The sequence below is a fragment of the Biomphalaria glabrata genome, chromosome 8 (genome assembly GCF_947242115.1).
Source record: "Biomphalaria glabrata chromosome 8, xgBioGlab47.1, whole genome shotgun sequence".
NCBI lineage: Eukaryota > Metazoa > Mollusca > Gastropoda > Planorbidae > Biomphalaria > Biomphalaria glabrata.
Window position 1 is genome coordinate 14,215,711 of NC_074718.1, and position 21,541 is coordinate 14,237,251.

Genomic DNA, 21,541 nt, shown 5'->3' on the forward strand with positions numbered 1-21,541 from the left:
TTTTCATTATTTATTTATTTTATTTTAATTATTTGTCCATCCTACCCCTAAATCATTCACCCGCCACACCTTTTCCTCTCCAGGTTAGACTTAGTTGACCACCTTGGAGATAGCTAAGGCGCGTCCAGTCATTTATCTGCCCTTGATCGGGGAAAGATAATCACACTATCTCCTTTGTCTTATCCGCCGGATGTCTGACTGACGGTCGCGGTTGACACCGCCTTGGTTTGAATGCAAGCTAATCCTTCTCCCCCCCCCTTCTCTCACGTCTCTCTTTGATCTAAGGGATTACCCTGGTCAACACACCACGTGATATTCCAAGGTGCGGCTCCCACCTCGAGTCAAATTCACCCACGTGTAAGAAATCTTAGCCTTGGACGTTTCCTGTGTCCGCCCACATTTCCCAGGCATATATAAGTAGATTAAATAAAGTCAGACCCTCTCCTTCTCATTCGAGCTGAGCTATCGAATCTGGACTATATCACTTATTCTTTCTCCTAGAGGAATACCTGGTGGTAAGCCGAACTTAATCACAAGTTCCATCTTAATTACTCTGTGTATATTTCCATTGGATTTTATCATGTGTATTTTGCTTAGTTCATTTATATTTAATTAGTGCATTGTGTATTTCTCACTGGCGTAAGTAGAAAACATAAACATGTTCTATGTATTTATTTGTGTACTGCATTAATCTATTAATGCTACGTTGCTCAATTGATCGTTGATGCAACCATGTATATATTTGTACATCTTATTTTATTTCCTTTATCTCGGTTGGCCGCCTTGATAATTTTACTAGCGCACTAATACTGCGCTTAGAAAGGAGATATGAGTTATCTCCCCTGTAATGAATTATCTCCCCTTTACTCATTTTACTCTAAGGAGAGTTGCGCCGCTTGAAGGGACATTCAAGCACGCTCCATTGTTCTCGACCCACGGTCATATGCAAACAAAGCGTCTCGGTCACTGACCACCGCCCAACTCACCCCCCCCCCCCTTTTCTTTCTCTATCCACCTGCGTTGTTTATTTGATATTATTATTTCCCCTTTTATGTACATTTCTATATTGCTACTATCTGCCATCTATTTTCCCAAATCCCATTTGTCATCATCTCCTCATTGTGCTCTAAAGCAATTTCACCAATCTGACGAATGCACCTCAGTCGAGGGCATCGATAAGATGCATGAGAGACATGTCCTAACTTGTCTTTATTTATCCGCAGCCTCCCTCAGGTGTCTGCCTATTTATCGGATCATTTACCTGCCTATTTATCGGATCACTTACCTGCCTATTTGCCTATCACCTATTGCCTAGTTACTGGCTCAACGATCCATTTACCTGCAGTTGTGCTTAGTGCTATTCAGCGCTGCACTTGCCTACTGAGATCTACTCAACTCTACCACTTGGCGCTATCGGCATTGCCCGCCTATTCGACAGCCCACCTGTCAAGCTATTAGGCGCGACTTCCCGTAGATTCAGATCTGTGTGAGACGTCATAGCTACGCCAACCCTCTGCAACTAACTGGACATATCCTGTTATCTACACTGCCCACGGCAGATCAGCTCTGCCCGCAATAACCTTGTGCCCACGGTACCCGGCCACCCGCCCTACTGTGCCCACTACAGATACTAGAACTTGGGACTGAGACTCCGCAAGAACTATATCGCCGGCGTCCCTCTATCCGCTAGAGCGCCACCTACCGCTGCAGAACCTCAAGCCAGGACACAGCCAGCTGCGACATCAACAGGACAACCAGCTAAGTCAGAGGACAAAGTGACATACTCTCTTATTAGGTGCTACAGTGATGATCAAAATACCTTACTAATTAGAGATAGATGCAAACCCTCCCCCTTTTATTCTTATATGTATATTTATGTAAATAAATATTCTTTTATTTTAACTTTTGTATCTATCTTTCATTGCTTTGTCTCGTTGCGTGTCTGCTCCCGATTCATATGCTGATAAGTGGGGGTGTGATAGCATTTAAAAATAATCATCCCCTAGACATAAAACGTGCCAAACACACGTCACCTTTCCCCACCTGTCACATTTTGGCGAGCCCGTCCGTGGATTTAACCCATTAGTACAGCAGGCACGAACAGGCAGCAATAACTAAATTCCATATCAATATTTTTTTTCCTTAAAATATTTATAAGTATCATCACTTCGCATTATTAAGAGTGTCACTTCTGTCATATTTTATTTATTATTATTATTGCATTTCATGTGTAATATTTTCTTGCAGGAACCTTGTGATTAACATAGGCAGACACCACATTCCTTTTGCACTCTTCCCTATAACTTCCAAGTAATTGCTTTCAGCAGCTCCTTCCTCGTCTCCACCTCTTACTCTACTTCTGCTTTATCCCCCTCATTACCCACCCCTCATCATTATGGCCAGCGGCACACGCTCGAAAGCGGACTCTGACATGAAGCAGAAAATGGCTGAATTGAAGGAGTTTGCGGCCACCTTATTTGACGATGAGGCAGAACGGAAAGAATTCGTGAGAGCACGATTTGAGGCGTTTGAAAGGGAGGAAGAAAAAAGAAAGGAGAAGGAAGACGAAAAGGAAGAAAAAAGAAAGGAAGACGAAAAGGAAGAAAGGAGATTAGCAAGGGAGCATGAAATAGCTATGGAAAGGGAGAGAAGGGAAACTGAAACAGCATTGAAGGAAAGGGAAGCGAGAAAGGAAGCTGAAATAGCTATTGCTAAAGAAAGAGAAGTCACCGAGCGGGAAAAGGAAATAACTCTGAGGGAGAAGGAGAAAGAAATAACAGCGAGAGAGAAGATAGCCGCGGACAAAGAGAACGAGGCCGCCCGCCAGGCTTCTTCCGAGTCTCGCCCGGCTAGCCCAGCATCCTTTCAAAGTTCCTTGAACGGTCTGCCCCACATGCCAATGGAGCACTTCGACGACAAGACAGAGAACATCGAAGTTTATCTTGTCCGTTTTGAGGAAGTAGCACGCTTTTACGGTCTGCCAGAGGAGAAATGGTGCTTCCGGCTATCCCAATGCCTCCGAGGCAAAGCCTACGAAGTCTACTCTAAACTTCCCTCCGGCCAGAGAGAGGACTACACAGCCCTCAAACAGGCGCTACTCGTCCAGTTCGAGCTGACCGCCGAGGCCTACCACAAAAAGTTCAGAAGTTCCCGCCTCGAACGCAGAGAGACCTACGGCAACCTCTGCGAAAGGCTGGACAAGTACCTTGTCAGGTGGCACGCCCTCAGCCGGTTGCCAGAGACTTTTGATGGCCTAGCATGCCTCGTCCTCTCTGAGCAACTGTTGGAGTGCATGTCCCCAGAGGTCAGAGTTTATGTCAAGGAGCAACAAGCAACTGCACCCGCTGACATAGCTTCCGCCGCTGACCGGTACTTGAACGCCCGAAAGGACTTAAAAGGCAAGGCTACCGCGACAGACCAGCAAACAGACCAACCAACTTCTCCTGCTCAGTCCAACCTTGCTCCTAAAACTCCTCAGCACAACCTGGCACCAGGTCGGCAATCAGCCCCTCATAGCCACAATAACCGCCCCAACCACCAGTCTCGCTATAACCAGACCAACTACTCTCAGCGTGACTCACGTCATAGCGCGCGTGACAGTAGACCCACTCCACAACGGCAGCAGCAGGCCCCACGGACCCTATCTACGGTGACGCCAGTCTCTCAACCCTCCGCGATCGATCCTTCTGACCAACCGGAGGAGGACACATACTTCGTCTCCACGATGGCCGTGGTTCCTCAACCCACTGCCATTGATCTCGGCCAACCAGAACTCCCACCAGTGCTACCTCACCCCACCTCTTCTCCTCCGGGAGTAGAGAACATTCTGGCCAACGGTGTTGAAGTCTTGGGCCTTTACGACTCAGGCTGTTCGTTCGGCGCGGTTATAAATAGAACGCTGATTGACCCATCGGATCTCACTGGTGGAACAGTGACAATCCAGTCCATAGACCGTGGCACTCCTCCGCAGGTTCTACCTGTCGCGAGGGTACACGTGGAGTGCAGATACGTACATGGCACCATTGATGCCGCCGTCATGGACACGCCAGTGTATGATTTCATTCTAGGCTCCAAATATGTCCCTCTTGGAGTAGTCAACAAGCCATACTTCTCTCTGCCCGTCGGTAGATCGACGAAGCAGAAACGTGGCAGCAACCAGCCGGTTGGAAGCCCTGGTCGCCACACTCACCCGCCCGGTCCCGACTCATCGGCGAAGCTCAAACCACTCCGCCCTGGCATTGACTCTGCTAGGAAGTCACGAGTTAAGTCGCATACCCGCACTCGTGAGGGTCTACTTGACCCAGGCTACTCAGCCAAAATCACGCAACATTCCTCTGACATTGACAGTGTCAGAATGCCCCGAGGTAAGATGAACCCTTGCTCTCGTGGACTTGCTCCTCTTCATGGCTCCTCGGCCACCATTCCGAATCAACCTCTCCCTGGCATTGATAGTGTCAGGAAGTCACGAGGTAAGCCGAACCCTCGCGCTCGTCAAGACTATTCTCACCCTGGCCCCTCAGCCACCATTCAATATCAACCTTTCCCTGGCATTAACCGTGTCAGGAGGCCACGATGTAAGCCAGATTATCGCACTCGTGGGGACGTTCTCAGGCAGAACTCCACATTCTTTATCAGGCCACTCTTCCCTGACATTGATCGTGTCAGACGATACCGAGGTAAGCTGACCACTTACTCTCGTGAAGAAGCGCCTCATAGCGGCTTAGGAGGTAAGCCCCAACGGGCACACGTACCTTGGGCACCCCGCCTAAGCCCCAATCACCCTCCCCAATCCGCCCCAGGAAGGAAATATAACTCATCCAATCGCCCAATCTACTCTCCCAAGCAACCCCATGTGTTTCACTCAGGTGACTACCTACTCAGGGACGGAAAGTAGACCACGGACAGACTTGGACAGACTCTCCTCCTGGCATGGCTACCCCTTATTTTTCCAGATTTTTTTTCTAATGCTGTGATAACAACTGATCTTAAAGTTAGAGTGACATCAGTCTGCTCGCACTTTATGGATCTTTCTGCGATAGATCCATCTTGGCGGCGGCGTATGTGACAAGTCAAAAACTCGCTGTCAGAGTCACTCTAAATTATCACAGCATTAATTATTATTTTTCATTATTTATTTATTTTATTTTAATTATTTGTCCATCCTACCCCTAAATCATTCACCCGCCACACCTTTTCCTCTCCAGGTTAGACTTAGTTGACCACCTTGGAGATAGCTAAGGCGCGTCCAGTCATTTATCTGCCCTTGATCGGGGAAAGATAATCACACTATCTCCTTTGTCTTATCCGCCGGATGTCTGACTGACGGTCGCGGTTGACACCGCCTTGGTTTGAATGCAAGCTAATCCTTCTCCCCCCCCCTTCTCTCACGTCTCTCTTTGATCTAAGGGATTACCCTGGTCAACACACCACGTGATATTCCAAGGTGCGGCTCCCACCTCGAGTCAAATTCACCCACGTGTAAGAAATCTTAGCCTTGGACGTTTCCTGTGTCCGCCCACATTTCCCAGGCATATATAAGTAGATTAAATAAAGTCAGACCCTCTCCTTCTCATTCGAGCTGAGCTATCGAATCTGGACTATATCACTTATTCTTTCTCCTAGAGGAATACCTGGTGGTAAGCCGAACTTAATCACAAGTTCCATCTTAATTACTCTGTGTATATTTCCATTGGATTTTATCATGTGTATTTTGCTTAGTTCATTTATATTTAATTAGTGCATTGTGTATTTCTCACTGGCGTAAGTAGAAAACATAAACATGTTCTATGTATTTATTTGTGTACTGCATTAATCTATTAATGCTACGTTGCTCAATTGATCGTTGATGCAACCATGTATATATTTGTACATCTTATTTTATTTCCTTTATCTCGGTTGGCCGCCTTGATAATTTTACTAGCGCACTAATACTGCGCTTAGAAAGGAGATATGAGTTATCTCCCCTGTAATGAATTATCTCCCCTTTACTCATTTTACTCTAAGGAGAGTTGCGCCGCTTGAAGGGACATTCAAGCACGCTCCATTGTTCTCGACCCACGGTCATATGCAAACAAAGCGTCTCGGTCACTGACCACCGCCCAACTCACCCCCCCCCCCTTTTCTTTCTCTATCCACCTGCGTTGTTTATTTGATATTATTATTTCCCCTTTTATGTACATTTCTATATTGCTACTATCTGCCATCTATTTTCCCAAATCCCATTTGTCATCATCTCCTCATTGTGCTCTAAAGCAATTTCACCAATCTGACGAATGCACCTCAGTCGAGGGCATCGATAAGATGCATGAGAGACATGTCCTAACTTGTCTTTATTTATCCGCAGCCTCCCTCAGGTGTCTGCCTATTTATCGGATCATTTACCTGCCTATTTATCGGATCACTTACCTGCCTATTTGCCTATCACCTATTGCCTAGTTACTGGCTCAACGATCCATTTACCTGCAGTTGTGCTTAGTGCTATTCAGCGCTGCACTTGCCTACTGAGATCTACTCAACTCTACCACTTGGCGCTATCGGCATTGCCCGCCTATTCGACAGCCCACCTGTCAAGCTATTAGGCGCGACTTCCCGTAGATTCAGATCTGTGTGAGACGTCATAGCTACGCCAACCCTCTGCAACTAACTGGACATATCCTGTTATCTACACTGCCCACGGCAGATCAGCTCTGCCCGCAATAACCTTGTGCCCACGGTACCCGGCCACCCGCCCTACTGTGCCCACTACAGATACTAGAACTTGGGACTGAGACTCCGCAAGAACTATATCGCCGGCGTCCCTCTATCCGCTAGAGCGCCACCTACCGCTGCAGAACCTCAAGCCAGGACACAGCCAGCTGCGACATCAACAGGACAACCAGCTAAGTCAGAGGACAAAGTGACATACTCTCTTATTAGGTGCTACAGTGATGATCAAAATACCTTACTAATTAGAGATAGATGCAAACCCTCCCCCTTTTATTCTTATATGTATATTTATGTAAATAAATATTCTTTTATTTTAACTTTTGTATCTATCTTTCATTGCTTTGTCTCGTTGCGTGTCTGCTCCCGATTCATATGCTGATAAGTGGGGGTGTGATAGCATTTAAAAATAATCATCCCCTAGACATAAAACGTGCCAAACACACGTCACCTTTCCCCACCTGTCACACCCATGACTCCTTTATCCAAGGCCCAGGAATGCGCCCCGGAGTGAAAACTCTGGTGCTGCTGCAAAGCGGCTAAAACAACACGGGAGACAACAGTTACGGGTTATAAGTCCAACTTGATTGGCGTAATGTATGGACGCCACGGGTTGTCTCTGACGGTGGGAGAGGTCTTCGCGCCTCACTGATCAGCTACCGCCCGCCTCAACCTGGGCAGCCCCCAGTCAGTTAGGTGCTGATCCGCCAAAGCCTGCCTGCTCTAATGGGTGCTTAGAGCTTAGTTTAAAACGACAAGTAGGCTGGAAACTTGCACAAAGCAACAAAAGAAGAAAAATTAAACTGAAAAAGAAAATCCCTGTCATGCGACTGGCCACTTGGAATGTCAGGACAATGTGTCCTGGTCTCACTGATGATCTAAGGCAGATCGACGATGCAAGGAAGACGGCAGTTATAAACAACGAGCTAAAAAGGCAACATATTGACAATGCAGCCCTGCAAGAAACCCGACTGGCCGAAAACGGCATGCTCCGCGAGACTGACTACACTTTCTTTTGGAAAGGGAAAGCACAGGATGAAACTAGAATACATGGTGTGGGCTTTGCTGTCAAGAACACTCTTCTTCCCATGATAGTCCCTCCAGTTGGTGGCTCGGAACGGCTACTAAGCATAAGTATGATGACAGCATCTGGAAAAGTCACTCTAATTAGTGCCTATGCCCCCACACTAAGCTCGCTTCAGGAGGACAAAGACAAGTTCTATGAAGACCTCAAAGAAGCCATTGCAAACATTCCTCAAAAAGAACATATGATCCTTCTAGGTGACTTCAATGCCAGAGTAGGATCAGATCACACTACCTGGCCAGACTGTCTTGGCCTTTTTGGAATCGAAAAGATTAATGAGAACGGACAAAGACTGCTTGAATTCTGCACATACCATAAGCTCTGCATTACCAACACATACTTCAGAACAAAACCACAGCACTGTGTCTCATGGAGGCACCCTAGGTCTGGGCACTGGCACCAGCTGGATATGATACTGACACGAAAAAAGGACATTGGAAATATACTGCTGACACGTAGCTACCAAAGCGCGGATTGTGATACTGATCATACTTTAGTGTCCTGCCGGACAAGACTGCTGCCAACTAAGATCCACACATCACAGGGAAAAAGAAAATCACCCCTGAATACTACTAGCACAAAAAATCCTGATCTTTGCACCGAATTTGAGAACAAATTAGAGGAAGCTTTTAAAAACTTCTCTGTGACTGAGGTAGAAAAAAGCTGGACGTTTATGCGTGATACAATCTACCAAACATCATCACTGGTCTTTGGAAACAAAACCAAGAAAAGCGAAGACTGGTTTGAAGCTAGTCTTCCAGAAATGGAAACTGCCACTACGAACAAGAGAGCAGCCATGCTAATCTACAAAGAAGGATCCCACCCCAAGCAACTTAAAAAGGCTCAGAGCTGCACGTAACAATGCCCAAAGAGTAGCGAGACAATGTGCTAACAAATACTGGCAGGAGCTATGCGAAGATATTCTATCTTGTGCCGACTGTGGTAACATAAGAGGACTATATGAGGGCATGAGAAAAGCCTTTGGACCTCACACCAGCAAGTGTGCTCCGCTCAAGTCAAAAGATGGCTCAATCATCAGCGATCGTGCTCTGCAAATGGAACGATGGGTTGAACACTATGCAGAACTCTACCAGATTGAAAACGCCATCTCATCAAATGCTGTTTCCAACTTCCCATCACTTCCAGTTTTGACGGAATTAGACGAAACGCCCTCAGTAAAGGAGCTGAGCATTGCCATTGACATGTTTGCACATGGGAAAACACCAGGAGGAGATGGCATTCCTGCTGAAGTAATTCAGGCTGGAAAACATGCCCTAATCAAACCACTCCATGAACTGCTAAGCTTGTCCTGGGAACAAGGAATGGTCCCCCAGGAATTGAAAGACTCCAACATTGTTACAATTTATAAAAATAAAGGCGACCGCTCTGATTGTAACAATTACAGAGGCATCTCACTGCTTGGCATAGTCGGAAAGGCTTTTGCTAGAGTATTACTAAAGCGATTACAGATCATGGCAGATCGTGTTTATCCAGAGTCGCAGTGTGGCTTTAGGGTAGGTAGATCTACAACAGATATGATTTTCTCTCTTCGGCAGCTACAGGAGAAGAGCAGAGAACAAAAGCAGCCCCTCTTCATAGCATTTATTGATTTGACCAAGGCCTTTGACCTTGTTAGCAGAAGCGGTCTGTTTGCTGTACTAGAGAGAATCGGCTGCCCAAATAAGTTAAGAAAACTAGTGTCAGCTTTTCACGAAAATATGCAGGGCACCGTTCAGTTTGAAAGTTCTTCCTCCAGGCCATTCTCCATTAAGAGCGGTGTAAAACAAGGATGTGTACTGGCCCCTACACTATTTGGCATCTTCTTCTCAGTCGTACTATCCAGTGCTTTTAAATCCCTGGAAGACGGAATATACATCCATAGCAGATCCGATGGAAGGCTCTTTAACCTGGCACGTCTTAAAGCCAAAACGAAAAGGCGTCGTATCTTGATAAAGGAGCTGCTGTTTGCCGATGACGCGGCACTCGTATCTCACTCACAAGGAGGTCTACAGAAGCTAGTGAACGCCTTAGCAGCTGCTTGTCAAGAGTTTAGCCTTACTATAAGTCTCTCCAAGACCGAAATCCTGGCACAAGACGTCGCAGAAATACCTATAATACAAATTGGGAACCACACCCTTTCAGTGGTGCAGGAATTTACCTACTTGGGTTCAACAATTGTCAGTAACCTAGACTTAGACATCGAGCTGACAAAAAGGATAGGAAAAGCTACCACAGCATTGGCAAAACTCTCCAAGCGCGTCTGGGAAAATGGTAAATTGACCACAGGGACCAAAATCCTAGTCTACAACGCCTGTGTTGTGAGCACTCTCCTTTATGGCAGTGAAAGCTGGTCAACATACATGTACCAAGAGCACAGATTGAATAGTTTCCACTTGCGCTGCCTCAGACGCATAATGGGCATCTCTTGGAGGGACCATGTCTCCAATCAGGAAGTTTTAAGATTGACCAATATGAACAGCATGTATGCTCTCCTGACACAAAGAAGATTACGCTGGCTCGGACATGTCACCCGCATGCCAGATGGCAGAATCACGAAAGATATCTTATATGCTGAGCTTGTGGAAGGAGTCAGACCCAAGGACCGCCCAAGACTAACATATAGAGATGTCTGCAAGCGAGACATGAGAGCCTCAGGCATCAGCGAAAGTATGTGGGAAAACATAGCCAAAGACCGGAGTGCATGGAGACAGACTGTGCGTGCTGGGACAACCCTTGCTGAGAACAAAAGAATTGAAGCGGCTTTAATCAAGAGGGATAAAAAGAAAGCTGCCCTGTCTGCTAGCCCTAAATCAGAGGCATACACATGTACGAATTGTGGCAAAGTCTGCCGTTCTTGAATGGGCTTGATTAGCCACACCATATTCTGCCCCGTCTCAAGATTAAGCCAAAACCAGTGACTCATTTGGGCGCCTCCATTGCCTTTCGAGACAAAAGGAGTCATATACTTCTACAAAATAATCTTCTGTTGTACGTGCTCAAAAGAACTCAGATACTCGCGTGGTGCTTCTGAATTTTTAAAATCTATTTTTTTTTTAAATTCAATCATGAATCGGTAGTGAAAATGTATTGCAACCAATATGACTCTGCATAGAGTATATGATTATACAGAACCATCTTCTACATGGATGTAAAAAAGGAATGTAAAACCCTTAAGTTGGTCGGCTTATAAATGTTAAATTTCTATCATTTGAGCATGAATGTTCGTAATGGACTTGATGCCAATGTAGCATATCTAACTATTTGTTTAAAAAATGTCGTGCCAACTGTTCAGTGTGCATATCTCTGAGACCAATCGTCATAGCCTGCATCCGTCATTACAAGGCAAGGCATCACTTGGAACACCCACGGACATTATTAAGTAAATGTAGTAAATGGCGCCGCGATTCTGACGCTGATTCCAAGCAGATGGCTAGGACGTAGGGACATTTGGAGAGACACGCTCAGTACTGAAATTCCTGACGAAAGCTGGTTGGTGGCCCAGAGATGACATATGATGAGAGCAAGTATAAGCAGTGGCGTAGCTAATGGCGGGATGGGGGGGGGGAATTTGAATATCCCCCAGGGGCCCCAAATGGGTGTCCGAAATTTATTTGTAAATACATAAATTAATATATTTGATTGACAAATAGTGTCAACGGGTGTCTTCTTTTTCAACATTAATGGATTAAATTTATCACAAAGACTAAACCTAGATCTAGGTCTATCAGTACGTTGACTTTGTTGACATTTTAAAAATATTTTTTCCCACAGAGATCAAAGTTGTTTTTTTTAAAGTTAGTTTTACATTTTAAAATGCAAATCTTTAATAGATTTGTTGCCGATTTATTTTCCTTTTAAAAGCGATCAAACAAACATGTGCTTTCAGCAAGAACTAAGAATATTTCTCTCTTTGTTGCCACGAATAAAACTGAATGATATACAGCGAATTCCAGATGTCTTGTTACCTTTACTAATAATAGATCTAAATGGCGAGTATTATATGGCTACACTAATTAACCTGGAATCAAAATTTACAGAATCGAGTATAACAGATCCAAAAGTTATTCTTAATAATGCTAGAATAGTTCATTATTCGGGTTTAGCGTCTATAATTTCAGAATTAAAATTCACACTCGAGTTATTACCCCTCTATTCATCTTTCCTCAATCCAATGGCAACATGTTTTTCTAAATTAAAGAAAACAACAAACAAACCGTTCTTATAGAGTGATAAAAGAGTGAATTGCAAAGGTGGGAAAATGAATCAAAAAACCTAAATGCATGTCTTTTCGTCAGAGGAAATTTCACAATCATGGCATATTTTTCATTTGTGAAATTAGAAAAAAAATGTTATTCTTTCTATGTGAACTTCCCCCACGCAGAGTTGACCAGAGTGGGGCTACAAAACAGCGTGACGCAAAGGTTAAACCTATAAATAATGCAGCCAAAATGAGTGGCCGTCTGTCTAGCCTGCGGATACGTCTGTTAGGCATAAATCCAAAAGTAACATTTCTGAACTGTGAGAATCACTCTCTCAACCTGCCAGCTTTTCATTCTGTTGAGATAGATCCAACAATTGTCACCTTTTTTGGAACTGTACATGAATTGTTTAACTTTTTTTTTTCCAAATTAACTCCAGAGATGGGCCAAACTGAAAGAAGATGAAGCCGAGATTTAAAAAACAAAGAGTAATACAAGAGAAGAAGCTACGTCGGCAGTTTCCTTGCATCACGACAAAATCATCATACTGTTGGAGAATCTTTTTGAATCAACAACTGAAAGAATGGACACTAGAAGCAGTGCACAGAATCTGTTCTGTTGTCACAGATAGATATTAACATTAACATACTGTAGACATTAATTAATAATCCTATACTCTTAAGTGAGCAATTCTTGTATGTATGTATGTATGTATATATATTTATATATATATAAATTTTATTTCAAAAACGGCTCTAACGATTTTCTTTAAAATTTCAAGGTATGTGCATATTAGTGAGAAAAAAATTCTCAACTCATTGGCCACATTGGGAAAACTCGAGGTCGACCGTTATATCGGTTTGAAAATGCCTCATTATCGAAAAATTAATTTTGGCTAGAATGTTTTATGAATGAAAATTTTCCATGACGTAAACGGGAAAAACGCTGCTTACGTCACTAGGCTTATCGCAGTACACTAAAATATTTCTTTGCAAACAAGAACAAGTTTTAAAGAACCATTAGACCTAATTAAACATTTGCGCACCATCTTACTGTAGATTTATTATAGAACTATGAAAGCAAAGTAATGAAATTAAATGTGCCAATGTATGATTAGTTATTGTGTTTTAAGTGCTTAATAAATTGTTTACTCTTTAATTGCGTAGAGTGTTGTAGATACCTTTTACATTGTTGTTTATTTTGCTGGTGACCTCCAGCTGTCTCGTTCTGAGGCCGCATGCAACCATGTGCTCTCTTCTATGTCAGCTAAGGCATGTTGGCGCCTAAACTGGTCTGTTAAGCGTTACGGTGTTACGTCGACCACTTTTTAGCTCACCAAAAAAGACTGCCTTTGGCATACGTTCGTCTGAGATTCGTCTCCCATACAGGATACTGCTCTGTCCAGCGTAACTGTCGGACTTAAAGAATTCCCTCTATACAAAGGCAGCGGATACACATTTGAGACCAAAAGAAAATCTGCTGCCGAGGACCGACGCAGACGCTAAAAGAAAATCTTAATCGACCACAGCGGACAATGGTTATGCTTGCCCTGGATGTGGCAAAATATGTAGGTCACAGCTGCAATCCTCATTAATTTTCGGACACGAAGACAAGCCTTATTATTATTATTATTTTGCTGGTAAATTATTACCGTGTGTTCATGCTTCGGTGTCTACTGTCCTGTACCAAAACAAAGGAAATGGTCATAACACAGCTTCTCTGCGCCTTACTTGCTCACACTAAACATGATATCCATCTAGCGGTCAACGAGTTTGCGTACGCTGCAGCCTCTTTTGATTTAATTATAAACCTCGGTAAAAAGCTTGGAGTTAGGGCGTGTTGACGGAAGGCCCAGGAGAGATCTGAATTGAGGGATCTGTAAAAGCAAGCCATATCCCTCCACGGGCTGTAGCACCACTGGGATGGATGGATGGATGACAAAAGCCGGTATGAACTTCTTATAGTCCGACAGTCAGGTTGGGCAGGGTACGTATCCCGTATGGGGGACGAACATATTTTTCGGCGTAACAGAGGTGCCCCACGGAAACGTTTCTTTAGAAAACTAATGCAATGATTTAAGTCTATTAAGAAAAAATTTGCCATTTTACTTTGTCACAAAGTGCCTGTTTTACCCTATAACGTAGAGATTTGCGTCACTTGATGTTTCGTACTAAAGCCATAATGAATATATACTAATTCCATAATTAAATGTCTGAACGTTACCATCTGAGAAGTAACACTGCAAAGACTTTCTTCCAAGCCAATAATAGTAGGCCTACAACAGTTTTACGCAAACTATAAGACGGGTGTGAGCTGTGGTTTGTCTAGACTGTAGGAGGACTAAGAGACTTTATATTTAATCGCCATGTACAATTACATTTAGAACTAACAGAACACTATAGCAACTCTTCAGATTAGTAGTCTTTATCTGATCGTTCATTTTCGTAATTACAACAATAGCCCAATAGTTTTACGCGAAAGAAGCAATGTAAAACGTTAAGACGTGAGCTGTGGTTTTCTATAGGCCTACTGTTGGGGGGACTTGCTATTCTAATCGCCATGTACAATTACATTTGAGAACTGAATGAACGAAAAAGCAACTCTTCGGATCGATAGTCATTACCCGATCGTTCATTTTCGTAATTAGAACAATATTCCCAAAATAACTTCGGGTATACATCCTTCCTTTTAAAGTTTTTAAGACTGATATCTACTAGAAACTTTAACAATTCGACCACTTCTGGTTGTCATGGCTCGCGGCGTTCCAGTACCACCTCATCGTGGTCGCCGCGTGAACACTCCGCTCTCCGGGAGTGACCAAGGGTACTGGTTGCTTGCCGCTGATGAATGAGCAGCCGGCAAGTGTAAAAGGAACTCAAAGGGGTTATGTCCAGCCCCCCCCCCTGTGGGGCCCCGGGGCAACGGTTAGTAAGAGACCACGGGTTCTCCGAAAAGCGGATAGCGCTGGACACCAACTCGAGGGTTCGTCGGGTTCTCCTGGGACTCGGCTGATTCGCGGGTCTCTCTTTGGGCAAAGACTGGACTGACTGGCGCGGCCTTAGCGGGCTGCGTCGGGCGGACCGGTCGGCGTCCACGAGCTAGGCTCTATCTAGCACGTTCCCTGGCGCGCTAGTGGAGGAATTCACCGCGACCAATGGCGACTCTGACACTGGGAATATCGAGAAACGCGCGCCGCCCCACTCCTGCCTTGCAGGAAACTTATATGCCAATCTGTGGCGGTGATTGCTTGGGCAGGTCTCTGCCTTGCCCTTAGTGGCGACATAAGTATAGGCCATGCACGCTGCTGCATTAGAGCAGTAACTAAGGCCGCCAACGGCCTTAACCATACAACCATGATTGACACAGACACAGTAAAAAGCGGGCACGAGCAGACCCGAACAGGCTCCGTGCGCCGGGTAGTGGGCGTCAGGCCTGGACACGAAAAGTCAGCTACTAGTCGCCCCGCGACCTCGATGAGGGGGAATTTGTCAGGTAGTGAAAAGTTAGCTAAAATTCCTCCACCTAAGTCCTCTTCTCAACGAACACTGCATTCGTACCTCCTTCGGAGGTCCGATTCAAACAAGGTTGATGGAAGTCTGCCACAACCTCCTGCGGACCTAGATACACCGCAGGCAAATATGACTTGAAGCGAAATAGTGACGGGAACCTCCGGCCCCCAAACAACCCAAACTGACACTAGTGGGATCCAACCCACTCAAGGGACTAAGCCCATAAACACAAGGTCCCTCCTGATCTTACAAATTAACATCTGCGGGGTCATCCCAAAGAGCTCTCAAAACTCCTCCACGAGAGGGCAATAGACGTGGCTTTACTACAAGAGACACTAACTGGCAAACGCAATGCCAGTATTACCGGTTATAGTGCATTTAAGTGCAAATGCACAGACTGCCGGGGGCTCATCACTTATGTACGCAACAACCTGGTTGCTACACAAATCCCCGGTCCACGAGTGCATGGGCGTACCGACGCCATCACCCTTGAAGTACATAAACTCGGGCGTAAACTCACAGTAACTAATCTGTACAACCCCCCCAAGCATGACATTAGCCTCGAATATGACTGTACTAATATCAACACTCACAACGTCATCGCTGGAGACTTTAATGCTAAGTCTCAGCAGTGGGGCTATGATTCAACCGACTCATCGGGACATAAAATCCATGAACTCCTTAATAACTCTAATTTGTTCTGTCTGCAAAATAAACATACTCCCCCAACTCTATACCATACCGGAAATGGCAGCCAATCTAGACCAGACCTTACTCTAATTACAGCTAATCTAGAATCACATACTCAGTTTCAAGTCCTAGATGACATTGGAAGTGACCATAGACCCATATTAGTCACAATTGCCCTCTCAGAGGCCAGTGGTGTAACCCCAAAAGCCCCGCGTAGATGGAGTTACACCAAGGCGAACTGGCCAGCCTACGAGGCAGCAGTTAACACTGCCCTTATGAATATTGCAGTGGAGGATAGGGACGTTGACATCATATACGGCGAAATAACAGCAGCTATGTTGGGTGCGGCCAAGAGGTTTGTCCCGCGGACTTATCCTGGCGTAAGGCAGAAACGCGTGTGGTCTCAGGAATTGAATAAGCTGGTCCTGAGACGTAAGCGAGCCCGGAGGCTTGCTGAACGGAAGGGTACCCCTGAAATCCGGCGGGAGTACAATCGGCTCTGTAGAGCCACGAGTGAACTGGCCCGACGCGTCCGGTCGGACCATTGGAACGCTGCCTGCGCCGGGATGGATCTTCGGGATACCTCGAAAGCCTGGCGTCTTCTGCGAAACCTAGAGGCCAAAGACACAGCGCGAACGGCTGCCCCTCTATTGTCACCCGGAGGGCCGGTCTCGACGGTAACCAAAATGGCCGGCTTGTTGAATCGACATTTTGCTAAACACAAGCCCGAAAAGAAGTCTGCCATGTCCAAAGCCCTCAACAAAGAACGTAAGAGGCTCGAGAGGGAGCCAGATGAGCCGGAAAGCCAAGCAACGTGCAACGCGCCCTTCTGTCGTGCTGAGCTGGACAGAGCGATAGCTAAGTGCAAAAATCGAAAAGCTCCTGGGCCAGACAAGGTTACCCCCGAGATGGTAAAACACCTTGGGGGCATTGCGAGAGATAAACTCCTGGAGTTTATGAATCGAACCTGGGCAGAGTCCAGACTGCCCGGGGCCTGGAAGAGTGCTGTCATTGTGCCAGTCCTTAAGAAGGGAAAAGACGCGACTAACGTGGAGTCCTACAGACCCATTTCACTAACCTCAACCCTTGGCAAAGTTGCTGAGCGAATGGTTAACGAGCGGCTAGTTTGGTCCTTTGAGAGTGCCGGTATCCTGGCGCCAGAACAGGCCGGCTTTAGGGCAGGCTTGAGCCCGATCGACCATGTCACGACATTCGCACAGGAGGTGACCGACGGGTTCCAGAGGTCCGAGAGCACATACGCGGTGTTCATAGACCTAAAACAGGCCTACGATCGTGTGTGGAAGCAAGGCCTCTATCTTAAGCTAAGAGCTATGGGTGTGCGGGGAAAGATATACAATTGGATACAATCCTTTCTGTCTGGGAGGAGCACACGTACAAAATACCAGCACTCCCTTAGCAAGCCAAAACAACAACTTAATGGCCTGCCTCAGGGCTCCGCCCTGTCCTGTACACTTTTCATAGCCTTTCTTAATGATTTGCCCAGCTCACTACGGTCCAAAAAACTGCTATATGCTGACGATATTGTCCTCTGGTCAACCGGGAAGAAAGCCGACCAAATTCAGGCGGCACTTCAAGCAGACCTCCATACCATCTCCTCGTATTGCGACAAATGGCAGATTCAGATAAACGTTGCCAAAACGACCTGGTCCCTGTTCAGCCTAGGAATCGACATCCTTAAGGCTCCTTTCGAGCTTCAACTCGGTGGGCTGCGACTCCAGCGTGAAAATACGCCAAAATATCTAGGGGTGACCCTGGATAGAAAACTGTCAATGCTCCAGCACGTCCAGGAAGTTGAACGAAAAGCCTCGGAGAAGTTAGCGTTACTAAGAAAGCTGGCCAGCACAAAGTGGGGTGCCAAAGCTGACATGCTACGCACATTGTATCTAGGGGCAGTCAGATCACAAATTGAATACAGCTATACAGTTCAAGTATACGCTAGTAAAACTGCTCTCGAATCACTCGACCGGGTACAAGCACAGGCTCTACGGTTTATTTGTGGCACCTTTAGGACAAGCCCAACAAACGCTGCTGAAATCTTTACTAACGTGGCACCCTTATATCTTAGGAGGGAGAGGGCAGTACTTACGGCCTACGAGCGCTACAAAAGGGGCGACTCTAGGCTACCCACCTCAATGTTAGTGCGACAGTGGAGAGAGAGGAACCGCATTAAAATGCGATCGTTCCTACATATAGCGGCCAATTTGTCAAATTCAGCTGGACTCTCCACTGATAGAATCCCTATTAGGAGAATCAGTACGTGCCCTCCGTGGAGGAGATTGCCGGCCCCACAAATAAACCTGTCCCTGTTAGGGCAAGAGGAAGCCACCAAGAGGCGATTAACACCTGCCATTCTCCAAAATTTGGCATCCATAACCATAAAATCCTACCCATCAGATGCCATATTCTGTTATACCGATGGGTCGGTAATGAGGGACCCCGATAGATTGGGGTATGGGGCCCTTATTGTCTACCCCGACCGGACTGAACCAGATAGGCTCTCTGGTCCATGCGGCTACGCTGCATGCTCCATGGATGCCGAACTTACAGGGATAACTAGGGCGTTCGAGGCCATCAGGGCCCGAATGCTCCAACGCGAGACTAGCGCCACTACGGTGGTGTTGGTCACTGACTCTCGCTCCAGTCTCCTAGTTGTGGGTGGCGGCGGGGGAGGGTCGCCCGTAATAGAAGAGGCAATCGGCGCCGCAAATAACATCCGCCGAGCTATTGGAGCTGTCGTTTTTATGCAGTGGGCGCCTTCACATTGCGGCGTGAGGGGCAATAAAACGGCAGACGCCCTCGCAAGGGAGGGTGCAATGGCAGCCACACACCTCGAAGCACCACGCACGTACTTACAAGCAACGGCACAAATCCGAGCACTCATTCATGAGAAGTGGTTAAAGTCCTGGGAGGAATCCGACAGAGCACGTGGTGTCTGGCAGCGCATGCGTCACCCAGATCGCGACGATCCATGGTGGCGACTGAGGAGGTCAGAGCAGTCAATAGTTGCGCAGTGCAGAACGGAACACTGTCCTATTGGGGCATACTTTGCCCGGTTCCGCACTAACTTTGACTCCCGATGCCGTCACTGTGGAGAGAGCGTCGAAACAGTGTCGCATGTCTTGTACGAGTGTCCCCAGCTCCGCGAGCTAAGGGGGGACTTACCTGTGCAGTCACTCGACTTGTATGGTAGCTATGAGGCACTACGCCGGACGGCTAAGTTTCTTGCCAGAGCACTACGGGAGGACTAGTCCTTCCTGCTCTGATTTTTCAATAGGAGTTCATCTCAGGTTGTCATGGCTAGCACAACAAGTTCTCTAGACGTTGGTCTTTAACTGTCTGTTTCGTTTGTTCCAACAGTTTGCTGTTCATTGTCTTCATCGGTATCATAGTACCCAGAGATGACTTCATCTAAACTCTTGTTCAAAAAACGTTGATTTCTTCTGTAGGTTTTCCCCTCATTTGTCTTTATGATGTAAGATCTGGGTGCTGAATGTTTTTTTTATGACAACTGCTTTCTGCCATGTTTGTTCTAGACGAACTCTCACTTTCTATCCGACAGAGTAATCTTTAGGTAGTCTTGCTTTTGCATGAGTGTAAATAATCATTTAATAGCAATACAATATAAGAAACACAATGGACAGAGAAACTCTATGAAGGAATGTAGCTTCGATAGAACGAAACTTAAAGAAAACAAAAAGTTTGATAATGTGCGAGATTCGGAGAGTTAAGGAAATTATTTGAAATTTATTTAATTGAAATTGACATTGAAAGATCATTTCGCCAATTAAATTATAATAATTACCTAGTGCAACAGGAGAATTAGAACTTAATTTTAAATCTTCACTGTTAAAAAACGCAAAATATGGGTAAATTAAGTTAGCCTACTCAGAGATGCCTACATGCCAAAAGGGAAATGCGTATTCCCAGACCTGGAAATGTGTATTTTGAGGGGTAAATGTGTAGTTTCCTAAACATCAAGAAATATACACAGAAAATACTAAAATTAAGCACATAACATACATGAAAGGCAGCTATCCTAAAGTTAACACAACATAAAGCTATATAAGACATTTTGTATGCATTTGTCAAACTATTTACACTTGTAGTCTTTGTCCTAGACTTTTCATGACTATGTCAGAACGTTAGAAAGATAACGTTCTTGTAATTTGGCAATGATCTTACAGTGTACTTCACATTCCATAATAGAGGCAACAGAAAATCAATTCAAAAGAATGGGATTTTTAGTTACAAGTGAAATTAGACTTAAACCAGATGTAATGGTTTGCTTAGTTGGATCAGTGACATCTTTATAGGCAATTTCTTTACAAGGTATCCTGACACTGGAAATATTTTATATCACTCAGATTTTCTTCTTCCAGACCTTTTTTGCAGAGTTAGCTATGAAAGCTTTGGCATCCTCTACAATCACTGATGAAAAACATTTAATATTTCTTTTTCAGGAATATAATTCTAATTAGTCATTGAACTTGTTTCTAATATATAATAAAAGCTTGGCTTTTGAGCCTGCGTTAATTGCTCCTAGTAAATGTCGCTAATGATTATAACAGTAGCTACTACAGAAGATACATTCTGCAAGTTAGGGAACATCAGTTTGATTATCTTTATCATGCAAAGAGAGAGATTAAGCTCAACCAATATTTCTTGTATGAAAACTTCTATGAAAACCTCTGCCCTTCTCACTTTCATCTCAATTTATATCTTAATTTTAAATTCCATAAATGATAAGAAATTGCTGCTTTTGAGTAGATCTAGATTTAATTACAGATATCTTTAGCCTACCACTTCTACTTGATTTTAGAGTGACTAGACCTACATCTAGGCAGTAGTCTAAATTAGTAAATCTAAGTCTATTACACACCTGGTCATATCTAGAATTAGAAAGTAGACTAAAATTTGATTTAGATTTAGAACAATTTAGATAGATCTATATTTAGATTACACAATTAGATCTTGATCTCCATTCTAAATCTAGATTTAAATGTACGTACATTCTGTTATAGGTGCCTGACATCGTAAAATATCTCTGGTTCTAGATCCAGTCTAGATGAATTTATTAGTTCAAAGACTTCATATAAACTGACACATTGAAAGAAACTCAACTTTATTTAGATCAGTAAGATCTAGTAGACATTTAAATCTTAGCGCATCACCGCGTGAAAAAAAAAAGCGATACTAGCTTCTATCTCGTGGTAGATCTAATCATCTAATAGGAATAGTCCCTTTCCAGGCATTGACGCACTGATCTATATATACGATTAGCAAGAACTACGTTTTTCTTTTTTTTAATTAATTAATAAATTTATTTTTTTTTTGCT

General features: G+C 44.8%; 1 protein-coding gene across 1 annotated transcript; it reads left to right on the plus strand.

The window, feature by feature from the left end:
* Positions 1-15,338: 15,338 nt before the first annotated feature.
* Positions 15,339-20,683, plus strand: LOC129927722 (uncharacterized). Its single transcript, XM_056038086.1, has 3 exons — positions 15,339-15,477; positions 15,774-17,095; positions 20,666-20,683. The coding sequence occupies exons 1-3, from the start codon at positions 15,339-15,341 to the stop codon at positions 20,681-20,683; spliced, it is 1,479 nt and encodes a 492-aa protein (XP_055894061.1).
* Positions 20,684-21,541: the final 858 nt, after the last annotated feature.